At 41.7% G+C, this 14,049-nt stretch overlaps 1 protein-coding gene across 2 annotated transcripts; it reads left to right on the top strand.

The window, feature by feature from the left end:
• The first annotated feature begins 4,655 nt into the window (after positions 1 to 4,655).
• On the top strand, positions 4,656 to 11,472 carry LOC100443257 (diphosphoinositol polyphosphate phosphohydrolase 3-beta). 2 transcript variants are annotated; one of them, XM_002831653.5, is made up of 2 exons: positions 4,656 to 5,554; positions 9,733 to 11,472. In XM_002831653.5, coding segments are annotated over exons 1-2 (495 nt in total). In that variant the 5' UTR covers positions 4,656 to 5,060; the 3' UTR covers positions 9,734 to 11,472. The 2 variants fall into 2 exon arrangements, with proteins under 2 accessions (XP_002831699.1, XP_054400537.1); XM_054544562.1 differs by lacking the exon at positions 9,733 to 11,472 and having other exon boundaries at positions 4,714 to 5,555.
• Positions 11,473 to 14,049: the final 2,577 nt, after the last annotated feature.

Here is a 14,049-nt window from a genome sequence, read left to right as displayed (position 1 = left end):
ACCAAAAGGAATGACATGCACTGTCTATGTCAGCAACTCTTAACATAAGGGATACATGCCATAGTGAATGCAAGACGATTACCCTTGGACTCAAGACAGACCAGGGTGTGGATCCCAGCTCCACCACTTCCTGGCTTGCTCACTTTAACCCATCTCAGCCTGTTAATCTGTTAAAGGGGATTTTGATACCTTTCAGGTTTGTTTATACAAAAATATTAAGTGCATGTAAGAAAGCAGACCATCCATAAATCAACATCGTGGCCTAGTGTGATGACAGCATAGAATGTCTTCTTTTCTGTATCACTTCATTGCATTTTATCTTGCAGGGGAAATCAAAGCTTCAAATCGTAAAGTAACATGTGGAGGCGACACAAATATTATTTGCTGGGAGTGAGAGAGGTACTCACATGCTCTTTTCACTTATTGTCCAGAAGAAGAACATCATGATGGAAGATACCTTTCACTGGAGTCAGTGACTCTTAGCTACTGAATACCTTACCCAAGAGGTCAATGCTGAATGTCATCAACGAAGGCCATAGCAAACCATAGCTGTGGATAATAATAATCCTTCTTATAAGACATGTTGATGTTCTGAGTGTGCAGGGTATGGAGACACGAAGCCTTGAGCTCAAATACAAACTCCACTCTAAATCCTTATTTTCTCATCTATAAAATGGACATATGAACTGCCTCCCTCCCTAAGAGTTAATGGGATAACAGTTAAATAGGATGCAGGGCATAACACAGGGACTCTCACAGGGACTGTACTCAACACATGTTAGATATCTTAACCTCATCCCTTTCTTTCTGACTCCAGAGAAAGTGAAATGCCAGCATCTTTAAGTAGACGTTACATTTCTACAACGAACAACGTTTTCTTTCTCTGATTGTTTTTGGTTGATTTTGATGGATGGTGTCAATGGTTGGAGCTGCTAGTTTTTAATGCATAACAAAGCACCCTCAAATTTTATGCTTTAGACAACAGTAAATTATTCTGTTAACAATTCTGCAGGTCAGTAATTTCAGCTGATCTCATCTGAGTGGTTTTTTTTTTTTTTTTTTTTTTTTTTTTTTTTTTTTGCTGTTCACGGCTAGGCTTAGTTATACATCTTCAGCTAGTGCCCTGTTATGACCTAAGTAGTTCTGCTAGGGGCTGAATGGTCTAGGATGGCCTCACCCATATGTTGGGCAATGGGTTCACTGTCAGCTGGGGTGAAATGGAAGAATCTGCCACAGGTATCTCATCATCCAGCTAGCCCCACCTTCTTCACATTGCTGTCACAATGTTTTAAGTGCAAAATGAGAGGGGACACCCCAGTGTGAAAGCACTTTTCAATTCTCTGCTGGCTTCTGTTCACATTTGTTATTGTCCCACTGGACACCACAAATTACATGGCTGAGACCAGAGACAACGACAATGTGGAAGGAGATACAGGCTTCCACGAACAAGTTGCAGTTTCACTGTAACAGTCTACTACTACAGTGATTCCTGAATTACACTCTTCATCATTGGAGAAATACTTAAATATGCAAAACCAGACAGTGGAATGCTGTTCTCTTTAAAAGGATTTTTACTCTTGTTACAAAAGTCTTAGCTTTTCTTGACCTATTACTATAATATTATAGATGAATAATAAAGTGATTAGGCTGTTCTTGCATTGCTATAAAGAAATATCTGAGACTGGGTAATTTATAAAGAAAAGAGGTTTAATTGGCTCATGGTTCTGCAGGCTTTACAGGAAGCATGGTGCCAACAGCTGCTCAGCTTCTGGGGTGGCCTCAGGAAGCTTACAATGGTGGCAGAAGGCAGAGGGGAAGAAGGTGCGTCACATGGTGAAAGCATGAGCAAGACAGCGGAAGGTGCCACGCACATTTAAGTGACCAGATCTTATGAGCACTCATTATCACACAGACAGCACCAAGCCATGAGGGATCCGCCCTCATGATCCAAACATCTCCCACCAGGCCCCACTTCCACCATTGGGGATTACAATTTAACATGAGATTTGGGTGAGGACAAGTATCCAAACTATGTCAGCTGTGAAAGTTTGGGGAAAAGGTAATTAAAACATTGCCTTGCTATTGTATTAAGCCTGTTTTAAGTTGTGGATCTCCATATCCAGACTTTTCCAGTAGGGTTTCAGTCTGTGCCTCTTTCCATGTTAAAATGTCCTATTCCTCTTCCCTGCCACAAGTATGCCCCCAGAAGGGACCTATTGCAGAGGCACAGTGTGATGTAGAACTGATACTGATGGAATAGACTAGAAAATGGCACCTCTTTCTTGTGAGACAAAGGAGATAGTACCTGGCAATTGTGAAGCAGCCCTGCCCTGTGGCCAGAGCCTGGATTGGCCCCTCCCGCCCCCAGACACCACACCAGTCTGCTAGCTTTGCTAGAGTGACTCGTGATTTATTCAAATCATGTTTCAAAGCTCTGAGTAGAAGTTCAAACATTTTGTACTACCAAGTCCTAACTATTTTTTAGGATCCCTTGGTATTTTATTTGTTTTGTGGTGGTTGATAGTGCCAAGTTGGATGTCATCATTTCCCATCTTAATTCCTACATGATTATTGCTGGTATGCATGAAAGCTTCTGATATTTTAAATCATAATATTTTATTTTTCTATTTACAGGGATTTATTTTTACATTTTTTCTTAGCTGTTTCCCAAGAAGATATCCATATCATCTACAAATAATGACAACTTTGTGTTTTTACCAATATATATCAGATTTTTTTCTCTTTACAACTCATTCCACTAGAAAGAAATTGTAAGACAATATTTAATAATATTTTTGATAGTGGGCAGACTTGTCTTGCTCCTGATTGTAATGCAGTTTTCCCTAGTTGTTTAACATAATTTGCGTGTTTGTGAATTTGAGAACCCTGAGAAATATTGCCTGTTAAGTACACTTTCTTAGTTTTTTGTTTGTTTGTTTGTTTTTTGAGATGGAGTTTCGCTCTTGTTACCCAGGCTGGAGTGCAATGGCGCGATCTCGGCTCATTGCAACCTCCGCCTCCCGGATTCAAGCGATTCTCCTGCCTCAGCCTCCCGAGTAGCTGGGATTACAGGCATGTGCCACCACGCCCGGCTAACTTTGTATTTTTAGTAGAGACGGGGTTTCTCTATGTTGGTCACGCTGGTCTGGAACTCCCGACCTCAGGTGATCCGCCCGCCTCGGCCTCCCAAAATGTTGGGATTACGGGCGTGAGCCACGGCGCCCAGCCTCTTAGTTTGTTTTTAATCCCAAGTGTTGAATTCCTTCAAATGCTCTTCCATCGTCCATCCATCTTTAAAATATGGTCAGGAGCAGAAGTGTCTCTATCGAGGTCACTCTTTTTATGTCTCTATTTTATAATTTTGTTAATATGTGACCCGCAGCGTTTTGTTATATTACGGTCTAGGTTAGTGCAGATATTGCTTGCGCTTGGGAATAGGATCATTTTTATTTGTGATTCTGGGTATAAGTGGAGTTGAGCAGATCCTGGGAAAGTGAACTAAACTGTTATTTGAAAATTGGACTGTATGTCTTACGACTACTCTCCATATCCATATGAGTCCATTTCCCCTAGATAAAGGAATTATTTCATCAACAAACGAAGGAGGCTTTCATGATCCCCCCTTGGCTGATGCCAACAGAGCGCCAGTAAGAGAGAGACAAAGGTGCAACCAAAATCAGGGGACCTCAGAGTTCTTCTCTCTACGGCTACTATGAGATGAGGAAACACCAAGAATAAATGAGAAGAAGGAAGGCTCTAGATTGTTAAATTTTTGGCGATGGGATGCCATTTCCTGGCCAAGAGGACAGGAGGACCAGAGAGAGAGGTGAGAGAGCAGCAAGTGACCTTGCGGGAGTCTCATGCCGGGAGTCTTTTAAAAATCAAAGTGTGGAATAGGAGGGGATCTCCACGTGAATGGTTTCCCAACCCCCAAGTGGTGCTTATCAAAGAGTAAGATAGACAAGGGTGGAGTGTGTGGGGAATGAGAGAATGTCTTGGGCTTTAACGCAGGACTACTAGATGGGTGGTGCTCTGGTCTTTAAGGTGTACGTGCATCGAAGTGCAAATGGCTGCAACAAGGAGGCGAGGAGTGTACCCATGAGGAAACTGAGACACAAAGGGGTCAGGCAGGTTGTGAACAGGGGTTTAAGAAAAGCGTTAAATTACTAGCTGCGCCAAGATGCTCGGCAAGGTGGGAACCTGTTGAAGAAATAAAACTGCATCATGTGACTCAGCAAGGATGCGCGGCTATTCTGCCAAGAATCCCGTGGGTCGTTTTGACAACACCGGGGCCCAGGTCCCATGAGTAAGCCAGAATGGTTCATCCTGGGGGAGGATGATGACGAGGATGCCCTTGCCTCTGTCGTGTGTAAAACGACTGCGTGTGGGTTTCGTGCAGCGCGGTGGGGAGGGAGAGGAGAAACGTCCTGCCGCGCTACAGTCGCGTTTGGGTCAAAGGCACACGTGGAGGCAGTCGCCCAAAGTCACAGTGCGGTGAATTTCACAGTGCGCGAAGGAGGTTCCCGGCCCCCAGGGGTGCGGGGCGCCTGCGCAGTGGGCCCCAGGCGTCGCGCGCTGCGGGAGCCAGGAGACCCCCGCCCCCGCCCCCGCCCCCGCCCCCGCCCCTCGCCCTCCGCCGCGAACGCGCACGTGAACGGGAGCGCGGACGCGTCCGTTAATGCGCCTCACCTCGCTCAAACCCTACCCGGCGGCGGAGGGAGGGAGACGCGCTCCCGAGAAGCGGGTGGGCTCTGTGGAGAGTCGCGGGCTCGCGGGCGGCGGCACCTCCTCCACTCCGGCGGGCCCGGGTTCGGCTGGCCGCCCATCCGACTGGCCGACTGGCTGACTGACGCGCCTCGCTGCCCCCGCCTCCGCCCGCGCCCCGCCCAGCTTCATCTCTCCCTCCGCTCCCCGGGCTCGCGGGCAGACGGAGGCGCCTCTCTTTCCCCGCCCCTCGCCTCGGCCCTTTCTCTTCCTAGCACCTCGACTGCTCCCCGGCGGCGGCAGCGGCAGCGGCGGCCCACACAGCAGCGAGAAGGCGAGAGGAGGCTGCCTCGAGGATGAAGTGCAAACCCAACCAGACGCGGACCTACGACCCCGAGGGGTTCAAGAAGCGGGCGGCGTGCCTGTGCTTCCGGAGCGAGCGCGAGGACGAGGTCCTGTTAGTGAGTAGCAGCCGGTACCCGGACCGCTGGATCGTGCCGGGCGGGGGCATGGAGCCCGAGGAGGAGCCGGGCGGTGCGGCGGTCCGAGAGGTGTACGAAGAGGCAGGAGTCAAGGGGAAGTTAGGCCGGCTCCTGGGCGTCTTCGAACAGAACCAGGATCGCAAGCACAGAACGTACGTGTATGTACTGACTGTCACGGAGCTGCTGGAGGATTGGGAAGATTCGGTTAGCATTGGGAGGAAGCGAGAGTGGTTCAAAGTCGAAGATGCCATCAAGGTTCTCCAGTGCCACAAGCCCGTGCACGCCGAATATCTGGAGAAACTAAAGCTGGGCGGTTCCCCAACCAATGGAAACTCCATGGCCCCATCCTCGCCAGATAGCGATCCCTAGTATGTACCACTTGCGCTCGCACGGACTTCTATTTGTCTGCCTCGCTTAAAATGCGTCCCGCCTGGAGCACCTCTCGTGCCATGTGCGGTCTCACGGGGAGGAGGGAGGCTTCTTTTGTTTCCTTGGCAGACCCTCTGAATCACGCTTGCAAACTGTCTAAGTTGCCAGGCCCTGTTTTCAAGACAGTTTGCACGTTTTTCAGATGCTTTCAAAATCGCTTCTTGGTTACACTGTAAAATGTTTCGGGGAAGCCGATGCCGCTTGGGGTTTTAGGTGCCTTAACTGTTCACCCTGCTTTTGGGAGGTGTGGGTGGGGAGTGTGTGTGGAGTGTGTGTGTCTGCCTGTGCGCCCTGTGATGTTTTTGGTTCTTTTATATTTCACACATATTCGTGGGTGAGCGTGCGTGCGCATTTTTGATACCAGCCTTGTGGTTTGTTTGGTAGTGGAGGCCTTTAAAGTCTGACCAGCTTGGTTGTGTGGCATCTTTTAGTATTTTTTTTCCCCTTTAGTTGTTTTCTCCTTCACAGCGTTCGCCCTTGTTGTCAGGGAGGCCTTCTGTGGTGGGAGTTGGTTTAAAAGATCAGTTTTGAATTTTTTTTAAAATTAGGAAATCCTACATGTTGTGCTCTTTCTGCACTCGACAGTCACTTTAGCTTCTGAAATGGGATCTCATTTGCCCCTTTCAGAAATTTCTTTTTCTATTTCTATGTGTAGATCGTTTGGTTTTCAAAAAATTTTTACAAGTGGTAATTTTTTACTGCTGACTTCAAATGGCTATTTCCCATGTAGATTAATCTTATTGAATAGATGCTGCGGGGGATCTGCTAGCCAAACACACCTTATCAGAAAAACCGTATTCACAGAATTTGATTTCCCATGCTCAACTTCCAGCTCCCATTGCCCCTTACTGGATACCATAGAAGAACCATGGTTCTCTGGATTTAAGTTCGTTTTTGAAAGTGGTCTCCCTCCCATATTTGAATGTAGTGACATTCCGCTTAAACCTTCCTGACTCCCAGTAACCACAAGAATGGAATCTTATGACGATTACATCCCAACTGAGTTAGCCCTAGTGATGTTCAGCTGATACAGAATTGTCAAACTATTAGGATTCCTGAACAATCTCTCTTAACGATAGAGAGTAATTGGTCTCACAGGACAACCTATTCTAGGTGCAGGTGACCAGCATCTACATCAAGAACTTAACGTTGCCTGTAATCCAAAAACCTCCTACTCATTATTTTGCTCTCCTGTCTTTTAATACCATAGAATAGTTCATTTTGAAACCGTCTCTATTGGTTTTTTTTTTTTTTTTTGCTGCCCCCTTGTGTGCTTTTTGTATTTTACCCTTCAAAACACTGAAATATTTTTCTCTATTTGGAGTACATTGTAATTTCACAAATAATATTTTTTATGCTGCTAAACAGTGGGTGCCGTTGCACTTTCTAAAGAAATATGGTGCCACTGTTTTGAAAAGAAATATTACAACAACACATTTAAGTATAGGCAAACAAAGTACAAATCTGTTTCTCAAAACATTTTCTGCACTAATGCTATCAAAGGAAAGAGTAAACTAGAAATGTGGCTTTTTAAAACTTACAACAGTTTTATTATCTGAATTACATGGTCTGATCAAATTCAGAGTGTTTTTCTATTTTTCTCAACAAAGTGATACATGTTGAATATATATATTTGAACCACATATTTTTAAAAATATTTTTTAACTTTTAATTCCAGGGGTACAAGTGCAGATTTGTTCCGCAGGTAAACTTGTGTCATGGTTATTTGTTGTACAGATTATTTCTTCATCATGAAGCACATATTTTAAATTCCAAACAAATTGACTTTAATTATTCAGTCTAAAATAGATCTTAAGATTTTCCTCAATAACCTAGTTATTCCAGAAGGTTCTTGTTTCTACATTAATATTGACCTAGGAGATATACTAGATTGTATTTTATGGATATTTTTGTAGATGAAATGTGTTCCACATGAAACAGTGTCACGATTACTTTGGAGACTTAACTCGTACTTGCTATCATTAGAAGTAATTAGGCATCATCTTATTTGGTTCTTAAGTTATGTATCTAACAAAGTAAAAAATAATGTACAGTATTCATAGTAACCCACTCTTAAGAACTGTTAGCTTATAAAGATGTTGTGGTTTTTCCTTTTCTTTTTTTTTTCCCAGAAACACTTAGAATATGTAGTGTTACTTTTCAAGGCGTACTGTTAAATTAAGTAGTTTTTGTAAAATATTCTCTGGAACTTAGTCTCATCAGAATAGTTAAGAGCGCCAAGGAGATTCTTTTTTTCTCTTCAAAACTAAGTCAGGAGTTTCAAGTTAAAAGCATTAGTACAGAAAATGATTTGAAAAACTGAGATTTGTACTTTGTTTACCTATACTTAAATGTGTTATAAGATTTTGTTTTCGGAACAGTGGCACCACATTTCTTTAGAACAGAGGTGGTATATAGAAAATTTCTACCACTTCAGTGCTCCAAAATTTGATGTATAGTTGAGATTTTTTTCCTTCTAAGAGTATTAGAGTTCCCTTGTACATTATTTCTTTTGTGATAGCAGAAAAATGTACACCTACATTTTACAGCCCTGTCTTGATAAAGGAAAAAGAGTACACAGACAATTGAGGTTTGCAGACATGAATCAGATTTATTTTCTGCATGTTTTATAAATAGCTTACATTTTCAGCTGGTCAAGTGTTTTATTCTTGTGAATATATAAAGAGGAAACATTAATATAGATGCATATACTGGAAATGTAATTGGTGCTGTGTCTATAATATATACAGTTTTTCTCAAGAAGTATATGTGTATGTGTGTTTAGATACAAAATCTGTTGACTACACTTTAAAGAAACTAAAGGGAAGAAATTCGAAAATAATTTAGTTGCTTTATTTGCATAGATTCATTTGCAACAATTGATGTAAAGGTTTTAAATTCTTTCTGTGATTTCATTTCAGAAGGTTAGTATAAGAAAGCCAATTTGTTTACAGTTAGAAAATGTGTATTTGCCTGGCAGAGCTTTCACCTCTAGAATTCCCTTGTGGGGGAGCCACCAGGTACTCTCAGAAAGACTTTAAACAATATTTTCCTGGTAGTGGTCTCTTGATAAGATAGCTATTAATACTAATGGTATTTAGCAGATTTTAAATATGTTTGGGCAAACAGCACTATAAGAAGTGGAAGTTACTATGCTGACTGTGCTAAAACATAACACTTTTATAAGAATAAGAGAGCATGGGCTGGGCATGGTGGTTCACACCTGTAATCCCAGTACTTTGGGAGGTCGAGGTGGGCAGATCACTTGAGGTCAGGAGTTGGAGACCAGCCTGGCCAATATGGCGAAACCCCAACTCTACTTCTAATTATTAATGAAGTAAAACTACAAAAATCAGCCAGGCATGGTGGCACGTGCCTGTAATACCTTCTACTTGGGAGGTTGAAGCAGGAAAATCTCGTGAAACCAGGAGGTAGAGGTTGCGGTGTGCCAAGATCACTCCAGCCTGGGCGACAGAGTGAGACTATGTCTCAAAAAAAAAAAAAAGAGTGAGCGCATGATGTGATAGAAACTACATTGTGGGTTTGAAGTCAGACAGATCTAGTTCCAGTTCTTCCTCACTGAAACTTAAGCCAAGTTATCTATCTGACGCTCAGTTTAAAAAAAAAATCTGTTGTTGGAGATAGTAAAAATAGATACTTTATAAACATCTCCAATGAGAAGCCTTTCCTGACCACCTGGGTAAGAAACCCTCTTCTGTGTCATGGTTCGCAGAGTTTATTGTACTTAATCTATTTTCTTGGCTATGTGGTCACTGGACTGAAAACTCTTTCGTGGGTGGGAACCAGCCTGAATTATTTCCATGAGTCTAGAGTCTGTAACATGGAATTTAGGATATTTTGTGTCTTAAATGGTCACTCCTCTTTTACAAAACTTCTGATATCGCTGCTTTCCTGACTTTTTTGCATCATGGTATACATTGGCTTATAACCCCCTCAGTTGCTGATCCAGACTCATTGCATCTGCATTAGATAATTCTGTGGAAGTGAAGTGCTTGATGCAAAGTGATTGATGTACATAATAAGCTCTTGGTACATTTGTCAGTTGGAGGAATTATTAACATAAGCCTACTAATTGTATGTGGGTTTGTTTTTCCAGATGAACAGCAGAGATGTTCAGGATTTTGCTGAAAGAAACACTGATGTGAACCCAGTGATCAATGGAATTGTCAAGTACAGGTGAGCACTTCTGTGTTCCCAAGAAGACAGCTCATCTGGTTTCTTCCTGCATCTTGGGACACTCCTTTCCTGTCTATACCACTGACTCTTGCTCTGGTTGTTGTACTATTATACGTGAACAGACTCTTAATTCAGCACCTATAGCCTTTTGTTGTGCTTTTTTGATGTGTCTGCCTTCATTAGACTATGATGTCTTTGAGAACAAAGACTATTTTTCCTTACTCTTTGCATATCCTGCATCTGAGACACTACTTGAAATATGGTTGGCATCACTGAAGGTTCTTTGATTCAATTAATATTTTGTAATCACCGTGTGGCAAAACATTCCCCTTCCAATCTGGTGCTAGTAGAGTATATGCTATCTAGGCACCATGTGTGTGGCTTTTGTGTATCAGGTGTTTCAGAAATATTTCAAGGCAGTTGTAAGATGTTTGAGGACAAGAATTATTACTCCTATTTCTATGTCATACCACACAGTAGCTGCACAGTTTTAAGATTATGCCATCGCCTAGGGTAATGTTTTATAGAATCAGTCCTTCGTGTAACAACTCTAGTGTTTTTGTACTGTTGATGATTTGCTTAAATTTTATTCAAAAACTATCACTTGCTATAAAGGTAATTGTAAAAATAAATACAGTGGACGCAAAATAATGTGAGTTTTTATAAAAGTAAATTTTAAAATGATATATAAGACTTTTTTTGCAATGCCTGCCCTAACCACTTCTTACATGTCATCTTAACATCTCTTTGAGGAAACACCGTTTCCTCATTTCACAGATTTAACATACTGTATTATTTGATGCCAGAGCCAACAGGCTATATCATAGGCAGTTTCCAAAGTTAATTATGCCATTTAGTTTGTCTAGATTTCTTTTGCCTCTCTCACTGTTGCATTTGGCTGTAGTTTTCATTCCTTTTCCAGTACATACAGCTAGCTCCTCATCCTACCTGGTTTCTGCATATGAGAATGCAGAGGGCTGAGAGAGGGCAAAATTGTTGTCACTTAGAAAAGGCATTTAGGAAAGAGGCTGCTGTTAGAGGGGAACACAAAGTGAAGGATTTTTTAAAAAAGAGGACTTGGATCAGCTGCCTCCAGAACAACTTTAAGAAAATAACAAAGATGTTTAGAAGAAATCTTACGGAGTTTGCCATGGGATGTGTGATATCAGCAGTCTTCAGCTCCTTACAAATTACCAAAAGTGGTTCTAATATGCTAGTTTGTTTGATTTTTTTTTTCTTTTACATTATAAAGCAATTGCATCGATAAAAGCTTGGACTCCATTTTAGTGTGACACTCTTCCTCATGATACCAGTGAAATGTATTGATTGTGTCCCCAGTTGTTACATAATTTGAAATAAAAATATAACTTCTTGATTTATTGTTTTTTTAAGATGTGATATGGTACTGTGGTTATGTTGTTTTAAAAAATTACTATCTTTTAGAGAAGTATACTGAAAAATGTACAGGTGAAATGATATGCTACTGGTATTTGTTTCAAAATCATCTGAGTGTGGGGTAATTGAGTACATAGATGAAACAAGATTGGCCATAAATTGGTAATTGCTGAAGCTGTGTGATGGATGTTTGAGAGTTCATTATACTATTCTCTATACTTTTGTATATGTTTGAAATTTTCCATAATAAAAATTGAAAAAAGTATTCTTCAGAGTTTACTTGTAGGCCCCGTCTCTCCTAGACTTAAGTGCAGAAGGGCTGATCAGAAGATAGATCCACAGCCCCGAAAGCTTGATTCCTCCTCTCTGAAAACCTAGCTTTTGTTCTTGAGCTAAACTTGTTTGCAGACTGCTCTTCATTAGTGTGAATTTTTCCTTGCAAAGCCCCCAGTTCTACATGCCAAAGGACTTTATCCCCTTCAGTATGTCACACATTACCAGAAAACTTTAAACCCTAGTGGTGGATATAAGTTTAGGTTCCAGTTGGGACACTCATTCTACTATTTACCTTTTTAAAAAAGGGCACTGAATTTTTTTTTTCTGACTACAAAATTAATTCATCTTAATTTCAGAAAATTTTTAAAATTCCAAAATAATAAATAAAAAGTGAATAAGATCTAGTATTTGATAGCACAACAGGGTGACTATGGTCAATAATTGTACATTAAAAAATGACTAAAAGTATAATTGGATTGCATGTAACACAGGATAAATGCTTGCGGTGATGGATGCACCTTTTATCCTGATGTGATTATTACGCATTGTATGCCTTCATCAAAATATCCCATATACCCCATACATATATATACCTACTATGTACTCAAAAAAATTAAAAATAAAAATTTAAATAATTACATGTAAAAAAATCACACGATTCCTCTACACAGATAACCAAGTTTAAATATATATAATTTCCAGTCTTTCTATTTACAAATATATATAATTCAAACAAGGATAGCACAGGTGTGCCTCATCCAGAATATTTCCAAATAATCCATGATCTTTTTATTGTTGAGTATACGCCATATAGGCATCTCGCTATTCCTTAGAATTTTTTAGGCTAATGCGCAGGGCCATAATGGAATTTGTACTGCTTCTGCCTTGCATAAGTATAAAAAGCATAGCAGAAAACTTGGGTCTGAAATCTAGACCAAGCTCTAGTCACCAAGACCTAGTGCAGGGTGGAATAGGCCTGTTTTGTGTTTGCTTTTGTTTCCTAATTCCCACACAGACTTTTTACTTACCAAGCACTGAGGCTGGGGACAAGCCATCAATTCAGAGGGGGTGCTCTTGTAATAAATCATACAATTGCAGTGTACTGGCTAAAAGTAGGCCTGTTATTAGTTTACCTGTTTTCCAGAAAATCGTCTTTGTCTTCTCTGGCTTCTCAGCAAGCCACCATATCACTGCCTCTCTGCAGGCTCTGACCCTCATGAAGTTGCTGCTCCTCTGGGCACAGTGGTATCCAAGTGGTAAATAACTCTGGACTCAAAAGGGAATCCTGCTCTCCCTCTTCTACCTTCTTACCCCATAATGTGCCCACACCCTTCCCTAATTTCCTACAGCACCATCAGAGACTAGGCCGTGACTTTTAATGAGATTTTACTGAAGATTACCAGATAATGTGAGGCAAATGTAATACAAAAAATACAATTTACAACTACTGCACAGTGTATACTTGAAGGGTCAGACACTTTGTAGGTTTTGTTGCTAGACTAGTACTCTGACCCAGGCTGACTCCAAATGGCCTAGAGAAATCCCTCCGTCCTCCAACCCCTACCACTACCAAAAACTGAGAGTCTGCAATTTCAAATTATGGACACTGATATTCCCATACCTGAGGAGAGGGGAAAGCTGTTCCCTCAACTCAGTCCCCAAATAGCACTTGAGGTGTCTCAAATTTCTATTCCCAGAATTGAGGCTATAAACCTGAAATCAATGAAATGAATCAAAGGAGTGGAATGTGGTGGGTTGGGAATGGAGGTTCAGTTTTATCTTACTCAAAAGCTCATGTTCTTTAGATGAAGATGATGACAATATCTCATAATGTCCTCCTTTATACTGGATGGTAAACATGGAGAACCAAAAAGCCCATCCATGGTCCAAGAAGATCCATTAACACTGACCTGTGTAAGTCTTCACAGCAATGTGAAGAAGCAGGCCAGGACCTCTGGGAGTTTAGACTTTGGGGCTAGTGCTGAGGGGATAGAGGGCTCAGGGCAGAGTTGGTAACAACTATTTTTCTTTTATCTACTCACTCAAACTTAGACCTCATTTCTTGGGTGTTAAGACATATGTAAGTAGACTGCAAAGTCATTCTTAGCAGATGGTTCCAGTGGTGGCATGACGCACCCTAGTGGACATTTAAGGAGTTAGCTCAGTCCTAATGTATTTTTAAAGAAAAATTTATTACACTATTTTCACATAAATTATTTGAGCTCAAAGTCTGATGCTGGGGAGGTTCTGTTAGCTCCATTTCAGATGAGAAAATTGAGTCTCAGCAAGGTTAGGTAAAATGATATAGGTTATGCTTCCAATACAGAACAAAGCTGGGATTAGATAACCAGGTACGCAGAATGCTGTTGCCATTCTGCAATAAAAAATGGCTGCTCTTGGGCGGGCGCGGTCACTCACGCCTGTAATCCCAGCACTTTGGGAGGCCGAGGCGGACGGATCACGAGGTCACGAGATCGAGACCATCCTGGCTAACACGGTGAAACCCCGTCTCTACTAAAAATAGAAAAAATTAGCCGGGCGTGGTGGCAGGCGCCTGTAGTCCCAG

This window comes from Pongo abelii, chromosome X (assembly GCF_028885655.2).
Source record: "Pongo abelii isolate AG06213 chromosome X, NHGRI_mPonAbe1-v2.0_pri, whole genome shotgun sequence".
NCBI classification, from domain to species: domain Eukaryota; kingdom Metazoa; phylum Chordata; class Mammalia; order Primates; family Hominidae; genus Pongo; species Pongo abelii.
This window is presented reverse-complemented; position numbering and strand designations above follow the sequence as displayed.